The sequence below is a fragment of the Homarus americanus genome, unplaced genomic scaffold (assembly GCF_018991925.1).
Source record: "Homarus americanus isolate GMGI-L3 unplaced genomic scaffold, GMGI_Hamer_2.0 scaffold50325, whole genome shotgun sequence".
NCBI classification, from domain to species: Eukaryota; Metazoa; Arthropoda; class Malacostraca; order Decapoda; family Nephropidae; genus Homarus; species Homarus americanus.
In genome coordinates this window covers 404,550-429,444 of record NW_024742772.1, presented here as the reverse complement: position 1 = coordinate 429,444, position 24,895 = coordinate 404,550, and the positions used below count along the sequence as shown (strand labels likewise).

At 37.2% G+C, this 24,895-nt stretch overlaps 1 protein-coding gene across 3 annotated transcripts; it reads right to left on the bottom strand.

Moving 5' to 3' along the window:
• Positions 1-1,645: 1,645 nt before the first annotated feature.
• On the bottom strand, positions 1,646-18,918 carry LOC121877036 (UPF0746 protein DDB_G0281095-like). 3 transcript variants are annotated; one of them, XM_042382642.1, is made up of 5 exons: positions 18,832-18,918; positions 15,029-15,174; positions 14,345-14,602; positions 10,594-10,688; positions 1,646-6,948 (listed from the first exon to the last, which is right to left on the bottom strand). In XM_042382642.1, exons 3-5 carry the CDS (start codon positions 14,583-14,585, stop codon positions 6,145-6,147), a joined length of 1,140 nt encoding a protein of 379 aa, XP_042238576.1. In that variant the 5' UTR covers positions 14,586-14,602; positions 15,029-15,174; positions 18,832-18,918; the 3' UTR covers positions 1,646-6,144. The 3 variants fall into 3 exon arrangements, with proteins under 3 accessions (XP_042238576.1, XP_042238577.1, XP_042238578.1); XM_042382643.1 differs by lacking the exon at positions 18,832-18,918 and adding an exon at positions 18,134-18,152; XM_042382644.1 differs by lacking the exon at positions 14,345-14,602.
• Positions 18,919-24,895: the final 5,977 nt, after the last annotated feature.

Below are 24,895 nucleotides of genomic sequence, written 5' to 3'. Positions count from 1 at the left end.
TAGCTCTTTCAGGGATACAGTGTACAGTACTGTATTTAAAGACAAGGGTGTAACAGCAAAGAAGAAAATGTCCTTTACTCAAAGTGGTACACTATAAGGAGGAACATTTTCTGTGTATTCGTTAAAGTAAAGAATTCAAGGTAAAGTTATATGGTACTCAACTCACTCGTGTAATTCAACTTCCTACTCCTGCCTAGAAATAAAGTGTGGATCAATCTCTCCAAGCATATGAAATTATAGAGGCAGTTGATGTGATTATTTAACTATAATCATCATCTGGTATAAAACAAAACATGAATTAATGAACAAATGTGTTTTACCAGATATGATACTTGATGAAGGAGTCAACAACATAGTATACAAACACCTTGGGGCCTGGAGATGTTCACATAATAATAATAAAAAGAAACCAAGTCCACGTAAATATATTTGTTCCCAGGTACATTACTAAAGCTGTAAAGAAAAATAACTTTTACCTAAATTTTACTTTAAGAATATTGCTTAATATCTTTGTAACATACACTCGCTCCAAAAAGTATCTTTTATTTTGTATGAGACAATGGCACAACAGACAAAGGATTTTGACAACCTCACCGAGACAACATGTCGCAGTATTCATTTTGAAATTTATCTGACCAATCCATAAAGATACCTTTTGGATAGAGTGTACTCACTTAAAAAATGCTGCAGTACAGTACCTCTTCTTGTCCACATACATTTTAGCAGGAGTCGGTGTGCGTTATTAGTCCGAGTGGAAGTGTTCGCTCCATTATGTGAGGTCGACTTTTTCTGAAGTACTGGGCACCTTCTGCTTTCTCTTATTTCCATGGACAATCTAGGCTATACAGTACCAGTATCTGGAGAGATTGATCTGATTTTCAGAGATATAACCCAAAGGCCATCCTGGAGGTAACTTATCCAGTCACCCACAAAAGTCGTGTCGCCTCTCCTTCTGAACCACAAACCCTGAGCTTCTGATTCGTGAATCAGAAGTGTTTATGGACAGAATAATGTACCAGTGTCTAAAACTAGGATTCCATCCACGCGTTTGCAGTGTGTTTGCATTTTCAATTGCCACAGGAAGTGATTGGCATGTACTGCAAATGCATAACGCTAACTCAACTGTGACAATGGAAACAACCGTGTACCTTTCAATGTGATCTATTTTTGGTGCTAATGAGTGAATGGAATCCTAGCTTAATGCTTCAGGTTCATGAGTCTGAATCTCAGGGTTTGTGAAACAGCACCAACTAACTCAAAACAAACAAAGACACCATCTGGTGGCTAGCTCACTAACTTCCATGTTTAGGGAGTGGATGTAATTTATCAAATGAGACTTTTGTGAATAAGAGATCAATAGACTTTGTGGGTAATAGGGTGCCTGGATGCCATGTTACTAACCATATTTGACCATACACTGGGCACTAGATGTAAAATAGGAAGTGCCTGTATAATGGAGCTGAGAGATCGAGCATCTAACTTACATGAACATGAGAACCAGAATAGTTAAATATTATAAAAATATTATTGAATACATAGTGAACTTACCACCTTATTACTGTATTTCACTCCTCTTTTTCCGAGGAGCAGTGATTTAATTTTCAAGATGTGGAATTCTCTGGATTATGCGGGAGAAAAATGCCAGTAAAGGTTAAGTGTATATTCTAAAACAAATTACACTTCAAACATACAGGCTGTTAAATTATTAGTTACTGCACACACACTTGGTCACTCTACAATCCCATGTTAATACAAGAACAAATAATATCACTAAAATAAAATACGTACTGTAATACTATCTATCTTGGCCTTATCCAAATTTTCATAAAGCGTTTTAGCTAATTTTCTGGTAACACTTAAAGACGCCTAACTTTTAGCTGAAACAAATGATACACCAAGGACTGCATCATCATCATCATCATCACCACCTGTTTTATGGCCATTTTACATACTTGTGTGGGTTAAGTGATGGCAGGTCTCCATACTACAGAGTCTCTTGCACTTTCTTTTATCAGGTTCTTAACTCTGATGTAATTTCTCACCTCTCCCCATGTCATTCTTGTCATCCCCTCCACATTCAAACTCCTGGATCTTTTGACCCAAACTGACCTACCTCTATGCAAAACACGGCTGTCCATCACTTAATATTATATTACAGATCCATTGCACCTTTCACATTTCAGCTAGCCCAGGCCTGCATAAGTCATCCTCCTTAACTGCCCTTGTTTCACTGCCATACATTATACTTGAGTACTGCAGCACCACAATGGGATAAGCACCATGACCAGCTAAACATATTTTCTACACACGACCTTACTCTAGCATAAGTTTGGATGCGATTTTCTCGCCTTTTTAAAAATGACACTTATCCCATTCTAGTGCTGGGATGCTCACTTCTCATGTCAACTGTATACATCTTTCCTTTCACATGGAGAAGATTCTTTTACCAACAATAAAGGCAACAGCTTCCTTACTTTCTTCCAGCCACTTCTGACTCTTACAACTGAGCTAGCTTCAGTATCACCTTCAGCTATGATTATGTCGCCCAAGTAGCAGGGCTCATCGACACAATAAAGTACAGTACAGAGATAAATCCCTAATGTAAAGCTTTTCCAGCCTTGCAATTAGGCCACATGATTACCTATACATACTGTACATCACGCTCAAAGTCAGCAACATCCTGCAGTCTGCCATTTACACCACTGCATCTCATTGTACCAACCTTCCACACTCACTGCACATTACTGTACCACCAACATCCTTCTTACAAACTAAACATGGCCATCATCCACTTTTCATCCTGGTTCTTCACATCCACACCACTGTCATTACTTAAATTTTTCCCATATTCAGTCATACCCTCAAGAGTTCCAGTCCTGCCTACAATTATATAAAATGAGGGAATTACTGTACAATACTATGGTTTCATTGACTGTTTCAAAACCATGAGATAAATATATACAAGTAAAAGATTTGTATATGGTAACTAAAACAAGACAATATATATTCAGCACTTGCAAACACATCCAAAATACCTTACTCATATGACAAAGTGTAGATAATGGGATGATTGGCCTAAACAAATATTAATGATGATGTAGTTGCTACCTGTACCTTGCAATACAGCCATTTTTTTTTAATGTTTACAGAATTTACATTTAATTCTTTGTCATAATCTAGAGATCATAAGTTAAAATTTAAAAATATAATGTGATACCTTTAATAGTTCTAATCATAATATATAGATCATAAGCTAAAATAAAAAAAAACTTGAATAAGACACCTTTTTTATAATTAAGACTTATAATTATGTTAAAATTATGAAACTTTAACTGTGATTATTATTATTTATTTATTTATTTTTTTTGCTTTTGTTGCTTGTCTACTTCTCGCCCCAAGTGCCTCATTCATCTGGAACTAATACTGTACTTTCCTGCATAGTACATGCCGACGATCCTTTATCTGAAAACTGAAAACATCCCAAAACCGATACTTTTTTTAATGGACCCGATTGTATGCGAGTATCAAGGGGAAGGGACAAGGATACTCTAAACTTCACATCAATAAATTAGGAATGTCATAAACTGTAAGTAGGAGAAAAATTCCACTGGTCAGATTTGAGGTCTGGATCCAGGCCAGCATGGGCTAGTGAAATCTAAAGCAGGCATAATCATCATATAACCTCAAAATATATCTGTAAACTAAATTAAATCAGCCCCCCCCCACCCCACCCCCGAGGTTTTCAGAGACATAAAAGATCCTCGACCTTCTGCTTACTTTCACCTCTCAAGTGTTCAGTAAAGTGATCATAGTGTAACGTTTCTTACATTCACATGACGTAATTCCTATGTGGCTGACTGGATTAACTCTTGCTTCTAACCACACCTTAGTCCTGATCCCCCTTCTCTTGGCTTTCAATACAATGCCTAAAAAATAAATCCACAGCAATCAGACAAGTAGACAAACATTTTACTAAACGACAACATCCCCCTGGCCTCTTTTTTAAGACAGGAGAAGTAGTATGAATTCAATATACACTATTTATTCTAGTTCATTCACTTGCATAAGGTTACATTACGGTGCATAATGTACAAAGTCATGGGGTGGGTGGCAAGATAAAAGTGAGTGGCTGGAAACTCAGATCCCAGCATAGGACGACAATGCAGTAGATTCTCAGTGTTAACGTGTGAGAGTGCGAACGAGAAGTTGTCGCACTGTATCGAGGGTCTACTGCATTGTACTGTATAGGAGAAAGCTTGAAATCAGGTCTGTTTGATAGAAGATGCAACAGTGCTAATAAAGGGAAGTGATTGATGTTATAATGTTATTACTGCGCTTCAACGGGTAAGGTCTTTAAGCTTGTAATAAGGTTAGTAATTTTACACTAATCCATCAACAACTAAAATAGTATGAGATAAAGTTTCTGTGTAGGAAGTAGCATAAGAGTTAGAGGAAGTAGTGAGAAAACCTTGAAGAATATTTGGGAGAAAAAATGTAGTGAGGAGCAATTCAAAATGGTGTTATGTCTGAAAAAGGGAACAGCAATTGAGAATGCACAATATGGTTTTGAAGACAGATAGTATTATAAATATATAATACAGTACAGGAACCCCTTGAGTTACGAAAGTTTTACGTTTCTGAAAAGTTGTCTAACTCGCAAATCTGCGAGTAACAATATATTCTTTCAATGACTTCCATTTTATAACCAGAGATGTGTTTCTATGTATACAAAAATATTCCCCCCAAAACTTATTTAAAAAATTACTCCAAAGAAACTTTTAAAATGCAAATTAAATTTTTTTTATTTTTTTTACTCCTTATAGACTATGGAAGTACAGTAGTCCTCATTTATCTCTAGGTTCTGTTTCTGGAAAAATTTTGTGACCTGTGAAATTGATTACTGTATGTGAATCTAATTTTGCCATAAGAAACAATATACTGTACTGTACTGTATTAAAGGGGGATGCATTCCTGGCTGGGAGTTCTGGAGGTACTTAGGCTGATTTTTTGTACAGAAACACTTAAAAATCTATATATAAAAAAAACATGAAATACATACAAGTATACAGTACAAAACAGTACCTGTATATGAAATACAATATAAAGTGCAATTAGGAGGCACATGCATATTAACCCTTTCACCGCCGTGCATAAACTGACACATCTCCGAGCATCTACCTAAAAGGTTCATCAACTGACGACCAGCCACCACCATCTACATCCACCTTTACCAATCTTATAACATTAACCCCTTCACTACCGGGATGCCACTTTTAATATTTTATTTGGCTAATGTCAGACGATTTTATTCAGCACAGAGGGGATCCCGTACACAAGGGGTTAATAGCATAAGCATGTAATAAATGTAAGAATGAACAAAAGAATTGTGTAAGTTGTAGTAATAAGGGATTTATTGAGCGCTGTGTACGAGCTGACTCTCATGGCAGTGTGTGATCTGATGCCTCACTGGATCAACAAGATTCTAGTTCATGCTCCTCAGTTAGAAGAATTTGTGTGGGTGAATTTGTGATAGATGAGGACTACCTGTACTTGTAACTTATTAAGGTATACTGTACTTCTGTTTTAAATTGAGGTACTGAAGAGGCCAATTCTTGAATGTGTAACCCGTTTTTACTGTCATAAGTATTGGAATTTAAGAACTTACTTCACTATAAATAAACTTAAACACCAAATTCATATCCTTCAATAATTAGCTTACATAAGAAACAACAGGTTAATTGATATGCCAGTGAAAGGTGGTTGGCGCTACCTTTTAGGATTCTGTTATTGTGAATTTCTGTAATTGGAGGGATACCTGTGTAGTACATCAGTGAGATTAAACAAGATAAACTAATAAAGGAGCATAAACAAGGTAAGAAAATGTAAGAGAAAAATAAGTTGTGGAGTGGCATAGACATGAGTTAAAATGAAGATGAAAGATGACCAACTGTATACAGTATATAGAGTGAATTGGATGAGAACAGAAAATAAGCACAAAAAATATAAGGAGATGAGAGAAGAAGTGAGATGCAGGAATGTACTGGTGGAAGGAAGAGTCTACAGGATGTGCAGAGATGGAGCTAAGAGGAGATTCTGGATGAATTTTCAGATGTTGTCTTACTAATAAAGTAGACTTCCGAGCATCTATTCATATTCTTTCCTGAAGTGACGCATTTCTGTTCGTGCTACATCTGATGCTGCTGTATATTTTTCAATATGCTCTTGTTCCATTTGCTTTTCCATTTGGTAATGCATATTTGCTCTTTCTGCATCAGCATGTTCTCTACAATATAAGTTTAGTTCTGGTTTATTCATATTTGATTGCTGCTGCTGCTGCTGCTGCTGCTGCTGCTGTTGCTGCTGCTGCTGCTGCTGCTGCTGTTGCTGCTGCTGCTGACAGGAGTGTTGTGGAACAACAGCTTGAGGAGGAGGTTGATATTCTGCTCTAACCTGTTCTTTGTTCATTTGTTGTTTCTGAAGTTGCCGCTTTTTTCTTTGTGTTTCAGCTGCTGCTGCACGGAATGCTTTAAGTTCTTCTTCCGTCATACTTTCTCTACGAAGACGACGACGTATTTGTTCTGCCTCGGCTGCAGCAGCTCGGTACGCTTGACGTTGTTCCTCGGTCATACCTTCTAATATACGCTGGCGATATAATTTTTGTGCTTTGGCGTTTGCTGCTCGTTTTGCTAGTCTCTTTTGTTCACTCATCTTCTCCCATTTCTGTTGATATTTTTCACTTTGTAATGCCTTGAGTTCCTCTTCTGTCATTTCTTCTTTCGTTTTTTCTCTAGAATAATGTCGGTATTTGCCTTGCACTTTTGAATCTGAAGCAAGTTTTGCATCTTTTTCTTCACCGGTCATTCTCTCTTGCCCATACTGTGCATTCTGTCCTGCAACCATTCCCATTTGTCCAGTTTGCAAAGGTCCTTCACCCACTGAACCATGAACCTGAGGAACAGATAGAAACAATTACAAATAGAAGTTTTGCTTATGAAAATACTCTACTGAATACCTCTTCACAACATTGAGACAGAGTGAGTTTTGAAGCAAGAGGTGCCCTTTTATTTTTAGTAGCCACAGAAAAACAAGACAGGGTTATATTCAAGCTCTGATGTGGGCAGTAAGTTGATCAAGTGTTGGATATTGGATTCCTACATTAGGAGTTCCCATTAGAAGCAAAATAAACAAAAGATCAACCTGATATTATACAGTCAACCCTCGCTTTACGCGGTCCCACTTTACGCGTTTCCACGTCTAAGCGGTACCCTGCCGAACACGGAATGCTCACTTTCCGCGGTGTGTGTACCCTTTTACGCGGAGAGCGGCGCGAGCAGGGTGCGCACAAGGTCACCCAGTCATCAAAACATTACCGAGTTCTTCACCCGCCACCCACCACAGCCGGCCCAAGTCAGTGATAGTGATAATGATAGTGAGGATATGGACTTATATGGACTTTGAGGGGTTTGACAAAGAGGCCCTGCAAGCCTCTGTGGTGGATAGTGATACAAGGATGAGGGCCAATAATCTGCCCTCTGCCTCGGAACCAACCCCCCATCCCCGTGTGCCCAGCCATCTTTTCTACTAATGTAAGTGTTAAAAAACCTAATGTTATTGATATTTCTCTTAATTATTAATTGTGTGTGCATACCATCATAAAATTAAGAAGTTAATTTTACTACAACGTAGGTATTGTGTCTGAAAAAGTGGAGTTTGGGGGTTGGCCCGGTCTCTATTTCAATTAATCCCAAATGTTACGTTGTTCACTTTACGCGGGCAGCCGTGGGTTCAATTGACCGCGTAAAGTGAGGGTTCACTGTAGTTTAATTCCTGATCAGTTATTACAAGGCAATTGACCAACATAATTTCTATCATTAGTAACATAAAAGGTGTATTGGGAGCCCAAACTAAGCATTATCAGTTTCAAATTGGCTGCAATCTTTTTATTATATCTTCTAATCTTGTATTTTTTTACTTTTATCTTTTTCACCACATACCCCAAGGACGTGTGTGTGAGGCTTAAGCTCTTAATACCTTGTAACACTTTAACTTCTACACTTCACATATATGACATATCCTTGAGTACCCATGGCAAACAAGCCACACGTATGAACATTTCAAACTCATTCAGCTGATGTGTGCAATATCACTTGAATTTAGAAGAACCAGATGTCATTGTTATGGCTTGTTGTGTTTTACATAATTATTGGCTAAGTCGGTGGTAATCTATGTGTTTCAATTGATGAATTTGATAATGTGTCTCATACAATTGATTCTTTCATCAGTCTAGAAAGTGGACACAAGAGGCAATCTAACGAACTGGACAAGAAGGTACTACCGGTATATGAGAAATGTTTCTGTAAAATCCCTACAGTGATGGGACTGTCATGCCAGGAATGAATAATATGTCAATACTGATAATTTATGTAATAATAGTGTTAATATAATTTTGAATTAATTACTGCCATTAAGCTCACAGAAAAGCTTTATAACAACATCTTTGATCTGTCTATAAAACAAGCAGAACAAAACATAGCTACACTAATACTTCTTCAGGTATTCATAATCATAAACACACTTCATCACTTCACTCATACTTTATTCAAATTAGTTATACATACATTTAACATATAATCACGATACAAATTGATAAAGCTGATCCTGGGCGTCTTCAGTCCTGAGGCACACTTAAAATCTTACTGGTATCCAAACATGTTGCAGGAAAGGTCAGGTACAGTATACTCCATAGCTCAGTTTCCTGGCTGAATTATAATCTTGCTATTTCTGCTGAGATTGCCCAACTCTCCCTCGAAAAGCACTGTGTTTATCAACCTCTCTGCATAAAGTTGTTGTTCTCTAGTTAGCCTTCTTAACTTGTGACTTACATTCTTCCCCACTATGTCAAACTCATCTTCTGGGCGTGAGGATTGAAGGCGCTTCCCAATCAAGGTCAAAATATTATCACACACATCATGACTTCCTCTTTTCTTGGGTACTGTGGGTCTGGCAGCAGACTGAATATTAGATACAGAAGAACGCTGAGTAAGAGGGACTGTGGTGGGTTGGGAATCTGTATCTGAGTTCTTAACAGAGGAACTCACCACTTCCTGTAAAACACAATACTGTACTGTACAAAACTGTTTAGGCATTTTGCAGTATTGTATCTTTAACAAATTGGTCAACAAATTAGTCAATAAACGAAGCCTTTTGCATGGCATCAGCATGTCAATTATAGAAAAGAAACTTATAAATTGTATTTTATCAAACGAGCATCATAGTCATAGTTATTACTGCGCTGTGTAGAGATAGTACATTTGGTAGCTCCAGGATTTGGGACAAGGGACATAGAAGCACTTTGGGGGCAATGTTCCTTAGTGCCTTTGCTAGGTTTGGAACTTGATAAATATATCAACAACAAAATTTCCAATTGTCACTTATTTACCAATATAAATGTATTGATTTTGGAATAGAATTTGAGCCAAAGGAAATAAAAGATACATAATGTGAACGGCTCACCTCCGAAATGGAAGAATCTCCAAGTACTGTACTGTACATACCATAAACTTGGGTGGTAAATGTCATCTGATGATGCTCCATAGTTTGTTGACATAATGAGTTTACATTGCTTTATGAAAAGAATTCCAATACAATTGATTACTTTTTCTGTACGGTCTTCTTTCACTTTGTCCACCAAAGGATTACACTGCTGACATTTTTTCTTGTTGAAGAGAATTCTTTATTCTTAACAATCCATAAACAAGGATTATCTTTACAATGTTAAATAAATTCTGTCAAGAACAGTCTATCTAATGTAGACTTGTCCATGATGCTGTCACTGCAAGACAAGCTTCCCATTTCAAATCATGTTACCATGAGCAAACATTAACTTGAATGCCCACACACACTCAAACCTGCCTGCACAGACCAGATTTCAAACACTGCTTGAACTAGTACAAACTTTTAAAATTCATCCCACATACCGTATACCCAAATTTTGGCACAGGCTTAAGTGAGTGTGTGTGGGGCCTTTAACAGATTCAAGCATCACCTTTACCATTGTAAGGGTTCACTATCACACTCTTCACCCAGTTAGCTGGAGCAATCTAGTCCATCATGATTGCCTTAGTCGATGTGGTCTAGTGATGTGCCTGTACTGCTCCTAGGCTACTCTTCTTCCATTCAAACTCCTCATTCAGCAGGCAATAGTAGTTCAGGATTTTCTCCTGGGATCCATGATTTCCTCATTATCAATAACCATATTGTTGCCATGGTCACTTCTCAACTCACCTCTCCCCAACGTCTTTGTTTCTACCCACTATTTGCCTTGTTATTTTGTATGCAGTACTTTTCTTGAATCTGCATTATTCATCATACAGGTATCCACAAATGTATCCTGTTCATGGTTTGTAGCCTTGTAAACCTCTCTTCTGGCCCTGTGCTTGGCCTCCAGATACAGTACTCTTTGTCAACGTCCATCTTCTTTTCTCCTTTTAACACTGTCTAATTCATAGTTCACCCACCATCCCTCAAGAATGCAAATCAGAGGTTCTATTGCATTACAATTAAACATAAAACAAATATATTTATAGGACATACCCCAGATGAGAAGCTGCCACTGTTCCTGGGGTCAGAAACCCCTTTAGAAGCTTGCATTAAATTCATTCCACCTGCGTTCTTGACATCCAGTGGTTCTGTAGGTGGGAAGACACATTAATTTCTCATAAAAATATTAACCCTGACATAAATAAGTAAAATTCTCATTCAGACAAATCAATATTTACTCCTGAAGGAACTAATATTTTACTGCAACACAAGTCCTCTTTCAGATGAATACTGGGGATTGAACAATGAAAGCAGGATGATGATTGTTTCCAAATTAAAAATATATGCTACAATAAAAAATTATGGCAGTCAGAAGCAAATTTTTTTTGTATTTGTGATGGTGATGTAAGAGAAGAAATTAAAATGAGCAGTTCAAGCAAAGACAGAAAAGTTGCTGAAAGGCTACATACTACTATTAGTAGATGTACAGTACTAGAGTATTGAATAGGTCAAAGGCATGGATACTTCTTGAAGATGCTAGCAGTAAGCCTCCACACTGTGGAGCTACAGGAGAATGCTAAAGGTAAGGTACAGTCAGCAAAAAAAAACTATGCACCCCTTGTCTGATGGCCTCTGCAACGATCACTGACAGAGACAACGTTAATTTGGTAAGGTTAGTATTTCTGCCTGCGTGATACATTGTATAACCAGTATGATGTATTTTTTATATCACATATAGTTAATACAGAGAAATTAACAGGAATCACCCGAGTAAATGAGTGTTGTTCAGAATTCTTGGTTCGTTGTGTCATATTGTAAAACACCATAAAGGTGCAGAAATTTTTGTTGTTGACTATACACTGATACAAACACAAATGAAGAAGTAATAAGATTGAATACAGCAACAAGAGATATTGAAAATTTATTGAGAAATATGAGATACATTGGCATAGTACATATTTAAGGGTAAGGGAAACTGCAGATACTGTACTGTAAATCAAAAGGTAAAATTGAGGAGAGCAGGGATAGGGGAAGGCAAAGAGTAGAAAGAAGGAATTAAATTAAAAGGCACAGTCCAAGGAATATATTTTTAGAAAGTCCTTGACCAGATCTTGTATGGGAATAAAACTATCCTCAGACAGGCTGAGTTATTGTGTTGTGAAGGGCACACTAATGAGCATACATTGGCCCTGCTAATAACAGAATACCTGTCTACAACTGGGTCACAAATCACATACACAAACTAAATGATATACAAAAGACAAAATATCAGTTTTTAACTTAAATATAACACTCAGAACTTTGGTCTTGCTCTCTAACCACCCTAAAAGTGTCACAATATAGAGTGGATCCTTAGCTTGACAGTAGTAAGCACGAGTTTGGAAAGAGGTGTCTCGTTTCTGTAATGATTAACTGGCAACTGAATGCATATGGCAGACTGGTCCCAGATTTGGTAAGATGGCAGTCTGTAGCTGGTGGTGGGTGTATACTAACTTGGTAGGCAGAAGTTCTTACACTTCTGCCACCAGTAGTCAAATTTTGCATACAGTCTCTATATTTTGAGGCTGATGGGTGTGAAGGAGGGATGTATGATCATAGTATCAACATCTGGCTCCTACAGAGTGTAAGGTGTGATGAACCAACCCCCAATATCTGGGATCTGCAATATAGGTATGGAACCATTTATCTGACATGCTCGGAATCTGGGCTTTGCCGGATAGGTTTTTCCCAGAATTTGGAGCACCAGGCCTAAAATGTACAAAATGTACAGTATAAGGCTCTGTAACTGCTGGTGAAGACTATTCTGATCACTAGTTTCACCCTTAAAAGCAACTTTAACTGTACACTTTAACATTAAAACTTAAAATTGTAAGTACAAGTACAGTAAACAGCAACAACAAAAGCATATAAATGGTACCATAATAATGAATGCATATAATAAGCAAAAATAATTAGTGCACACAGTATCGCCGTAGCCCATGATACGTACAACTTTATACAGTACAGTACCTTATGATATTTGTTTTTATTTTTGCATTTTCTATGTGTGCATGTAACGGAGAAAATGAAAAAAATAAAAATATGTGTTAAGTACCTACCCCATAAATTTTTCACTTTCTGTATGAAAGATTGAGTGTGTATGTAACTGAGTAAAGAAAATTAAGAAAATGAGATATATCTACCCGAAATTATGAGCAGAAAAATAACCACAACATAGCACATCGCTGACATGTTGGAAATATCCCAGCTCGGCCCAGGAATTACTTTTGGCGCTAATTTCAAATAATTTGTTCGAGAACAGAGCGTTTTTGGAGCGTTCCAGATACCGGGAATCCAGATAAATGGTCCAATACTTGTAATTAGAACTGCTTGGTAGAGAGCATCCAGCTTAATTAAATCCTAAATTATTAAAAACAAAACAAAAACAAATTCAAATTCTGCACAGTACCTTCAACTAGAATACAGTACATCAGTAGTCCCCAACCTGTAGTTTGTGGAACCAGATTATGGAGCCCGCAAGGGTTTATTGAAAACTATGAATAATGTGGGCTTCTTTGTAAGAGTGAAATTAATGAAAATATGAGAGAGAGAGAGAGAGAGAGAGAGAGAGAGAGAGTAGAGAGAGAGAGAGAGAGAGAGAGAGAGAGGAGAGAGAGAGAGAGAGAGAGAGAGAGAGAGAGAGAGAGAGAGAGAGAGAGAGAGAGAGAGAGAGAGAGGAGAGAGAGAGAGAGAGAGAGAGAGAGAGAGAGAGAGAGAGAGAGAGAGAGAGAGAGAGAGAGAGAGAGAGAGAGAGAGAGAGAGAGAGAGAGAGAGAGAGAGAGAGAGAGAGAGAGAGAGAGAGAGAGAGAGAGAGAGAGAGAGAGAGAGAGAGAGAGAGAGAGAGAGAGAGAGAGAGAGAGAGAGAGAGAGAGAGAGAGAGAGAGAGAGAGAGAGAGAGAGAGAGAGAGAGAGAGAGAGAGAGAGAGAGAGAGAGAGAGAGAGAGAGAGAGAGAGAGAGAGAGAGAGAGAGAGAGAGAGAGAGAGAGAGAGAGAGAGAGAGAGAGAGAGAGAGAGAGAGAGAGAGAGAGAGAGAGAGAGAGAGAGAGAGAGAGAGAGAGAGAGAGAGAGAGAGAGAGAGAGAGAGAGAGAGAGAGAGAGAGAGAGAGAGAGAGAGAGAGAGAGAGAGAGAGAGAGAGAGAGAGAGAGAGAGAGAGAGAGAGAGAGAGAGAGAGAGAGAGAGAGAGAGAGAGAGAGAGAGAGAGAGAGAGAGAGAGAGAGAGAGAGAGAGAGAGAGAGAGAGAGAGAGAGAGAGAGAGAGAGAGAGAGAGAGAGAGAGAGAGAGAGAGAGAGAGAGAGAGAGAGAGAGAGAGAGAGAGAGAGAGAGAGAGAGAGAGAGAGAGAGAGAGAGAGAGAGAGAGAGAGAGAGAGGAGAGAGAGAGAGAGAGAGAGAGAGAGGAAAGAGAGAGAGGTGTGTGTGTGTGTGTGTGTGTGTGTGTGTGTGTGTGTGTGTGTGTGTGTGTGTGTGTGTGTGTGTGTGTGCCCCAGACCGGGCCCAGAGAGAGAGCCAGCCTTTGCACTGGGGTAAATACACACGTCCTGTCCAAGAGTTTAATGTAAAAAGTATGTACAGCAACTGGTAACAGTTAGATGTGTAAGACTTCAAATACTTGTACAGTATACGAGATTTTTTTCTTGACTGTAGATAAAAAATCTTGGCACCTTCCACTATTTTTACGATGAAAAATGAGGCCCAGAGCCCACCAAGGGTTGGGAACCACTGCAATACATAATAAATGGAAGAAGGACTGAATATAAAAGTACCCACCCTCTTTTATTTGTACATCCGGTATGAATCTTTCTAAAGGAGGTTCTCCTCGTTCACCTTCTAAATTTGCATCTCTGGTTTGTTCAGCTGCTCTTTCATTACAATTACAATGTTTCTCTGATTGCTGGAGAGAGTTTTGATAACTTTCCCCATGCTGTTCCTTTTTATGACTGAAGCTGTGAAATGGACAATCCCTTGCTTTTGAAGTATACATGTTATTTCTCATGAAATAATTAGCCATACTTAGGGCAGGACAACCTGAAAGTATAAATGAAAAGGAGATTTAATGAGTAACTAGGGTAGCAGAGGCTGATTTGTCATAGTGTAACTGTGCAAGCACCAGACAATGAAGGCTAACAAGAGCAGAACCAATCACCCAAGAGGTAGAAAATTGATAAGTGATGGAATGATAAATTGGAGATATAAGACATATGTATAAATATAAGTACAGTAGAGCTACAGTACAGCAAGCTTTATGTAGATATAATATAGGGTAGTGCTATGAAAAAGGAGAGAAAGATTAAGATACAATAGATTAGGTTGTCTGCTGTTAGCTATAGTTGAGCGCCATATATATACAGTACAGTACCTCATTTTGTATTTCAGATACAGTAATGATATAAGGTCAATTTCTTATGGAACAGGTCAAGCACTGGTCTGGTCTGCCAGTGATGGATTACTTACCTTTGTTCTTCTTTCCTTTACAGTGCTGTATGGATCCCTCTGTCAACAGCTGCTTGATATTGTTTCTTTTTTTGTACAAATATTGTGTGTACAGCGTAAGATTTTTTTTTTCCTCTTGTATCCTAGCAGATAAGCTTGAAGATTATCTGGAAAGCAAGACGGTTCAAAGTGATACTTAAATGCACAGTATTTCAGTTAAACTTAAAACTATAAATAATGTGCCCTCTTCCTAAATTAATTATGAAGCCATTCCTGTGATACAATTTCTCATTCCTTATCTAATGGCTTGGGGGACTCAAAAGTGCAGTAGTGTTTATGAGGATGTTTCTTCATATTATTTATGCATCCATTAACTCTGACACAACCACTGATTCTATGTCACAGATTCTCGTTGTCTTCCAGAGATAAACAATGATGGTGGAACATGTAATGACAACTAAGGCCAGTCATTGTCAATTGATATACCATGTAGTCATTGCTTTAGTAATTTTATGAGAACAGGTTGTTGTAATCATCAGTTCACTCCATGTGTATATCTGGCCACAGTTTGCTTCCACCACATTGGGTCTACCATAAAAGAAATACTTAACCTTCTAAAATATCTGAGTTCAAGGTTAAGGTAAGGCTAGTTCATAATAGTACAGCACAGATTTATTAAATACCACTTCTAATCTTCAATTTTGGGTAAATGTTTAAGCTCAGCAGATTTTTAGTTGAGTGTTTCTATAAATGTTGAATATTCATGAATTGCCTAAAACTTGTGATCCATTTATCAACTATTTTGGCACAAATCTACTTTTGAATCGTGAGTAAAGACCTTAACAGAACCTTAGTCCTGAGCCCAGTGCTTTATGTTGGTATAGTTATGGCACACACTGATATACGACACGTTTTTGACAGGACCATCCAAGAAACATTCTAACAAAAGTTTCAGACAAGAAGACATTAATTTTCTATTTTGCTTGAACAGTACAACAATCTTCAGTGAGCTACATTGACATAGAACATGCAGGTACAGTATTGTAATTCTAAAATTAACTATATATATATACAGTGACCCCTCGTTTAACGAACACCTCGGTTAACGTAATTTCGATTAACGAACTGCCTTCCATAAGGATCTTCAATTCGGTTAACGAAGTTCTTACGAACCAAGCTCAACATGTTTTCGCTTACACTGACCGGGCAACCAGCTTTAGTATCAGTCCGCCAATACATTAATCAGTTCTAGGGCTTAAATTCCTTACTATTTTAGTAAATATCAAGAAGTTTATACTATTCAATAATTTTAAAAGTTTAATATTCAATTTTTAGTCATTTTAACAATTATTGAACATATGAAGGTAAAGTGACTAGTTTAATGCGCGGCATCCAGCCTCTTAACACAGCAAAGTTTAGTCTCTCTGTTTTCACTGGAGGTAACATCTTGCTTGAGACTCTCTTCAACTAAACGCTTTTTCTGTGTTTCCAAGCAAATTATTGGTCATTTTGAAATATATTTTACATATTGACAATATATAATGCAGTGCAGTGTTGATTTAAAGAAAATAATCTTGAATTCCACCAAGAGCTAAAATTTTATGGGTGAAATGGCGCCATGGGGTGACTTCTTCCACCCCAATGCCTTCTCTTCTTCCTTCTCCTCCACCCCCATTCTAAATCCCATCATCATCATCATCATCATCATCCAGGAGCCTTCTACATACACACCTCAAAGTAAGTGAACTTTTCTACCATTTTTGTTGAATTTAGGAAATTTTCGGTGAGCTGGAACCAATTACCCAAAAACCCATTGAAACAATGGTTTCTAAACGAACCTGGAACGGATTGAGTTCGTTAACGGAGGGGTCACTGTATATGTATATATGTGTATATATATATATATATATATATATATATATATATATATATATATATATATATATATATATATATATATATATATATATATATATATATATATATATATATATATATATATATATATATATATATATATATATATATATATATATATATATATATATATATATATATATATATATATATATATATATATATATATATATATATAAGGAATGGACAGACACAGGAAAACCATCAACAACAATATTCTACCTTATCAGTAAAAAAATAATTCCTATCTGTATATGAAATTAACCTATCCAAAACTTTAGAAGCATTGTCTGTAGAATATATTAGGTTAGTTATGCAGAAGACCCTCAACATATCGTGATTATGTGGTCACTCCTTTATTTCATGGTATTAAGCCCACTGTGTTCACCACTTGACAATGTGTTTCCAGTGTACTGTACAGGATATTTTGTATTGACTGAATATTTCATTAATCCCTCCAGTAACTGAGCAAAAAGAGAAGGGAGAGTAAAATGCTGTAGATGTTACTGGATGGAAAAATTCGTAAAAAATATATTCTTTTTTGATAAAATTATTAATTCCTATCTTATTGGACTTCTCATGGAGTAAGAAAATATTCATCTTTAGTAATACTTGACAACTGTGGAGTGCCCTTAGTGTCACCTTGAGAAAATTTCTCCAGGGAAGATGAAATATTTTTTTACTTCAAGAAAATGACAAAATGTGTTCATTGAGTAGATTTTCCAAATTGTTGCCGACAGTTTTCTTCTGCCGAGAATCTTAGAGGCAACGCTAACATGGTCTGCCGCGTTATTAATTACACTTGTGCAACAACATTAAAAAATTATGAGAATGATCTCTCTAGGTTGTTCCTGTTTGAAAATTTATTTTCATTTAAGGGATAGATTATTTTTATAAGATTAAAATACAAGATAACTGTTGTATTTTAGGTTAGGTCACATACATTAGTTTGTTTTCATTTTATGAATGCTAATTTAAATACAAAAGTATCTGCTACCTCAGGAATGTTAACAGTAGCCAGGAGCTTCAGAGATAAATCATCAACCACAAAATGAACCAAATTGACCTAACTAATTTAACCTAACCTAAAATACAAGTTATTTATATTTCAATATTATGCAAAACATATTGCTCATGCACTTTTCATCATTTTCATGAGATAAGAAAGCTTTTATTTTCTACGGTACAGCGGTATTGCACATTACTCACCAATATGCCAAGGGCTCGAGCCGCGGCCCTGGTTTCTTCCTGTACTAACACCGGATAGAGCAACCAAATGCCTAGTAAGCTGATAAGTGGCAAAAAGGATATATAAAAATAAATAAATTAATTAATAAGCAAAGGGTGCACACAGTCGTCAAGTTTTGCCTTTTCTTCTATTTAAAAATTTCCTCAAGTTGCTAGTTGAGGTGTGCAGGGATCATAGTGTATTACTGTATTTTGTTCCTACCTTCCCTGTTACACTTGGAGTTTATGTAATAAAAAGAAGTTAAATCTTTTTCAAATATAATCAACATGTCAAACAAGTTATTAAGAGATACTGAACATGTAACCCAACCTAATGATGATTGAATATATAGCATCTTATTTGACAGCTGAGATTGGCTCGGCTTGGTATACTGGTTTTGAAAGAACTTCACACCAATTAACGTGTCTGTATTACTACCTAGCATGTATGAGTGCTCACAAGAACAGAATCACTTCAATATATCCATTTGTTAACAGTAATCCACGTTAACCACCTGAAATACTACGACAATAATAACATCGTAAAACAATGCGATAGCCCCAGCCAAAGCCTTTAAACAATAGTTGCCTTTAAATAAATATCTAGAGCATTTCCTACCTTATATTACCATTAAAGACCAAGAGTCCATTAAGATATATGACAAAACAAGACAACTTACATCATTAAACATCAATTACTCGTTCAGTTTAGTTGGCTGTGCACCGTTTGCAAATCCGTGAGAAGCAGCACCAATGCCCCTCGGCCCCCTTACCCCCTCCTCCCTCCCCCCAGAGTAAACATGAAGGTGTAAACAATGCCGAGAGGTTGTTAGTAAGACTCCCCACTCCCACTCAGGGGGAAACAATGCCGAGGGGTTGTTAGTAAGACTCCCCACTCCCACTCAGGGGGTAAAACATAGACTTGATAACATTACCACTGCCACCATTACGCCACTATAGTAATAGATCGATAGATATAGGGGTTTTACTTCAGTTAAATGTCACGTTAGTTATTTAAGATTGATCAGATATAGATATATACCTGGATATGTTGGGTTCAGCTATGTTAAGTTGGTTAATCATCAGATGGAGACAAATCCTTTAATCCCACAGCTTGTAAAATAAAGTGGTAAGAATAACAATTTTGCCCTGTTTATGTAAGTAAATTTAATTCGTATGGTCATTAAATTCACGACCCTTTTTCCCTTATACCCCCATAGGGTTTTTACGATATTTTATTTCAGATTATTTATTAAACTTTCGCTTGACATCCCGTTAATAAATGAAGAGTAAAAACTCATTATGGCCTTAGTATTCAGGGTCCGCTAAGGTCAAAAGTAGGCTAAAATAGGTTAAGGCATTGGCCGTTGTGGGCCCGAGTTAACGCCGCTCAGGTCCCGAGTTGACGCCACTAAGGGTCTAAGTTAACGTCGCTAAGGGCCCGACCAGACCCCAACTGGTCCCCACGATATGTTAGAGATTGTCAGTTGATGTTGAATGAAAATGTACTAAGGAAGGCAGCCAGAACTGGTGCCTGCAATACGGCACCTCAGTTACCCCAAGAGATTAGAACACCCGCAGTTGCCTAGCTTATACTATAGGCGAGCAAGGGGTGACTTAATTGAAGTTTATAAATATCTCAGAAGGCAGTACTCAGTCGAGTGTTCATACCTGGAGCTGGCGGACGCCCGCCCCAATAGGGGTCACAACTCAAGGTTGAAGAAGCCATAAGTTCAGAATATTGTCAAGACAAATTTCTTCACAAAATGTGTTAACTTACTTGGAAAGGCAATAATTTGAAAGAATTGTTTTAAATTCTACTTAAAGTAATCTTAGCTTATAATTATTTAAATACAAAGACTTAGTGATATATATTTTACATAAATATACTATTACAATAATTGTTGATGAAATACAGTTATCACATTTTTCTTATATTCAAATACATTGCTTATATATAGCCAATTCTGAGAGACAGGACAAAAGGAGGTGTGGAATTATTATTATTATTATTGTATATACTGTACAGTATATATATCAAAGTATTTTGTAAGGAAACACTGGTATGTGTTACCTTTACACTGTGGCTCCCTGGTCCTCCCCTGAGTGTGTTGATGAAGGTTGAGAGGCAAAACGTATTCTGGGGTTAAAAATTTGGCGCTGTTGTCAACATTCTTTGGTAAGTACTGTACGGTGTCCTATCAAAGACAGTTATTACAACATATGAGATCTGGTATATTTCCTATTTTATCGCACACAATATATAAAGGGTCGAGTAAAGAGTAAACTGGTAGATATGCCAGTGTTTATTAACAGTAATCCTCTAGTGAATTATACTGGATGTCTTATCTCCAAAACTTAAGACTAACTGGTCTCCTAAGAGGTTCACTGACCGTCTCATTATCCCCTAAAGACCAGAGATGTTGAGTGCCAGTACAGGAGCAAAGTACCCAATGTAACTTAGCAATGTTCTTTATTGGATAGTACTGTAGATTTACTATGATATATTCCAAGGTGTAATTTCCTGAGTGAATTTAAAAAGGGTACAATAACTCAAAAAATACATGATGCGAGGAAAACATTAGAATAAACTATTAATATTATTTTGTGGGGCTCTATTTCCCTGTTCATATTCACTACCGACAACTTTCAAAATCCGACTCAGTGACCCCGCCACTGTATATCTTCACAGGGCAGTGTATAGTAATATTTAACTATGTATTATTGATGTAGATGAGGCATTGAACGAGACCATTTGCATTTTTTTTGGCTTTTATGGACCACCAGAAGACTAGCCCCATGCCCCCCAAATAGTTTTAGGGTGGGTTAAACTTAAAGTTGGTTAATTTTTGGGGTGAACTTCAGGTAAGGACTTGGGGGAGCTAATCTTCCTGTGATTTATAAAGGTTAAAACTGTGAATGGCCTCCGTTACATATGGTCCATACTGTATAGTGATGGGATGCCTGCGTATGAAAATTATGCAGTTAAAAAGATTTCACTAATGCATAAAGTTTTTATTTTCAATATAATTTCTGAAAGTCCTTGATATTTTTAGTTTTCAATTTTTCATTAATATAAACAAACTCTTTATTGACTGAACTCAATTTTGTTAAAAGTGTTTTTATCCATGACAGCAGATGAAAAGAAACAACCAAATATAACTCGCTTAACCAAACTGAACTTAACCCAACCAAAACAATGTCAGACTGTTAGGTTAACTTAGTTTATCTTCTCTCCTGTACAGTATAATATATATCATAGTGTAAACAAACACAGCCTCCCCATATGCTCATAGTGTTTCTATTTCTCCCATTCCTGTTTATGTGAATTTCACTGAAGATTAAAAGTACAGTACTAAAGGAATAGAGAAAATTAATTATCATATATGAGAGAATTTTTTTGTAAAATACTGTAGTTTCATTAAGGTGTTGTTACCTAGCAATTACTATAGCTATACAAGAAAGCAGATCCCTTAGATGCAAAGATGCATTTTGGACAGTGTGGAGTACAGTATTCAGTACACAAAGCAATACACTTCAACTTTAATTTTCCCAAAGTCAAGTTAGGTACAGTACTCATTTGAAGCTAGGCCGACTGAAGAGTGTCCTGTTGATTCAAATTGGTAATCCTTAGGAAGTGAGCATTATCCTCTCACTTCCCTGTATTTTAGAATATTACCTTAATCCCAATACTGTACACTACAGGTATCCCTCGCTATGTGAATGATCTCTGTGCAAAAATTTGCATATCTGAAAATACTATTTTTGCACCTCTTTCTTACAATCCAAAAACAATACTGTATTTACTTACAATATGTAGTTATATGAAAAATTGTCTGATCAAAAATTCAAATCAGATGCCCAGGAGTTAACCAAGTTGGCATAATATCACCCCCGTCCCTCCCTCCCTCAGCCCGCGAGGTGATGCATGCCATTTGCGTAAGTGTTCTGTTGAACTATTAGTACAGTACAGTATTAGTGAATCTGTGCGTTGTGTTGATTCCTCGGCTACCCCCACCATTGCTAAGAGACTGCTCAAGTTTGTGATTATTGAAAACAATTTTAAAATAATCAAGCATCATGAATGCACGAAGGCCCAAGTTAGACCGGGAGACCTGTCACACGAGTTGCTGTACCAACTGCATACATTAGACATATTATACCACATTTAGTTTATAATTTTTATGTAAAATGTTGTTGGTTTTTCGTTTTTTGTGACCGATTTAATTTTTTTTTAGGTATGATATTGTTTTCTTTTTGTTGTGCAGGAACCAAACCCTATACTGTACGGTACAGGGGTGTATTTCTCATTTATTGCATTATCTACTGTATACAGTATATAGTTGACTCAAACTTTTATAACTGAATGGTTTTCAAGGAACCTAACCCATTTGGATAGCGAGGGATACCTTAAGTGGGAAAGGCTATGAAGTACTATACAGGGTAGAGGAAAAAATGGGTTTTAGCCAATGGGCTGTGGGCTACGGAGGCCATAGCCCACACTCCATGCAGGCACATTTTGGCAAAAATGCATTTACTGTACTTATGTATTAGAAACTTTTTTTTTTAATGCATCATAAATAAATAGCAAAGAAATGCATGTACAGTACTTACCATTAGTTGGCATCGTGGTGAATGTAAGGAGTGGGAGACGAGGGTGGGTAGTGGGCGAGTAACTGACAAGTGCACTACGCAGCAACGAGTGGTATCTACACTCTCAGTGTCTTATTTTCTATGGTTTATTTATATTATTGCCACTAGCAGGTTTTCAGGGTACTGTATGGTAGTTCTTGAAGCATGGTAAACACAAGGCTACCATCATTCTTTGCACCAAGTGTTGACGTCCTATTGTTTGTTTCGTGATGCGATGGGTACTGAAGCATTGTGGGTGGTAGCACGTGAAGTCTGCATGTCGCTGTGTGGAAGAAGAGAGTTTAACCCATAATTCTGAGTTAGTTTGGCACATTTCTTATTCAAATAGGTTCACTGAAGATCAAAACGTCATATGATGTGACCCGAAGCCTAGGAGTTAAAATTAATACTGCATTTATTTGAAACTTTTTGTGTGTGAAAATCCCCCGAAGAAAGAGATGCAAATAAGAATGAATGGTAGCTACTGCCTGAAAAAATTAAATACAGTAGACCCTTGTCATTTGTGAGGGATAGGGTCCAAGAAATGGCACGAATTGACAAAACTGCAAATAGCCACTTAAATAATACCTTAGTGCACTAATATACAGGTACATATACCTATACTGTGTATGAGAAACTCAAGTTACAATACTGTACTTACATTCGCTGGTGGAAGTTTGGAGCTTTCTCAGTTTTCACTACGTTCTTGTCACGAACAACCTGCGCCACTTTAGCACTTGCAGGAGCACTCGCTGAACAGAATCACAAATTACTTGCTCATTCTCTCTTATGTACCGCACTGTGGATTCGTTCACACCAAACAACCGACCAGCCGAGGTAGCACTCATCCCCTCCTTAACTTGTGTAATAATTCATCTTTCTTTGCCAGAGTCATCACTGATTTTTTCCTTTTATGTTTCACTCCACTAGCATCACTAGCACTGACACTAGGCAGTCTTTTAGGGGCCATTTTCACAAAGAAACATGAAAGTTTTGAGAGTATGACATGAGATGCTTGGTCATGGGTACTGGGTGAGGGCAAACAGAGCGAGATGAGACGCTACAAGTGCGTGGGGCGACTCGTTGTGCTGAGGGAGAAGGCTCACATGCTAGCCACCCGAGCCACCAGCTGCTTACCGTGAATCGTAAACCAGCGAATGGGAAGGGCTGTCTGTAATTTACAAAAAATAAAAATTAAATAAAAAAATAAAAATTACAGTAAACAGTATAAACTTCCGATACAACAGGAGTTGCGGTGTTCATTTTGTAATTCACCAGACCCCTCCAAAAAGATACCTTTTGGAGTGAGTATACATATCAACTTGGCACCAAACTTGAAAAGGTACTGTATAGAGGAGTGGCAAATTGACCACTGAACTGCCTGATTATAGCAGGAACAAACCACGGAGCAATGCCATTTGCCTTATTGTCGAGAATACTGTACAAGAGGCAAAAGAGTTCTGTTTGTAAGTTACACTGCCTACAGCTGACAGAAGTGTGCTTTTAAGAAATTTTGTTGCTTGTGATAGTTATGGGCAGCTTTTCTTAGTTTTCACTTTATGGGCAGCTCTCACATTCCCACAGAAATACCGTACAGTACTGTAAATGGGTTCTCTCATTGAGAAACACATATCATATTTAAGACACCTAATAGTCTCTTATACTTTGTGAGTCATAAATATATTGTATTGGAATAATGATTTATAAATACAGTACTATACTGTTCTTTATAATAATGCTTCACAAATTGTAGCGATTGATTCTGCAGAAACAAGAGAGGACTTAAGTCTCATAACTATAATGAACGGTGTACGAGCAATGCAGTTTCATGTACAATATTTTATCTTATCTTAAATGGACAATTTCCATCTTCAAATTTCTCTTTCCAAACTGTAGACCAGATCCCATTCTCCAAAAGACAAGTACATGTATAGTATAGTGTAGCATATTACATTTATGAAATGGTAGAATTCCTTATATCAGTAGTTGATGATAAAATGGCATTAATTGATGGCATTTAACTTTAAAATAAAATTTTAGAAGATATTGTACAACTACAGTAGAGTACAGTATGTCGCAACTGAAACATTTGGGACCAAGAGACCAGGAGCA

Bases quoted from the DNA above. Each gene is read 5' to 3' on its own strand.
- LOC121877036 (XM_042382642.1), bottom strand. From the start codon at position 14,585: ATGGCTAATTATTTCATGAGAAATAACATGTATACTTCAAAAGCAAGG. The intron at 10,689-14,344 runs GTGGGTACTTTT...TCCCACCTACAG, and splicing joins GGATGTACAAATAAAAGAGG to AACCACTGGATGTCAAGAAC. The intron at 6,949-10,593 runs GTATGTCCTATA...TCTGTTCCTCAG, and splicing joins GTGGCAGCTTCTCATCTGGG to GTTCATGGTTCAGTGGGTGA.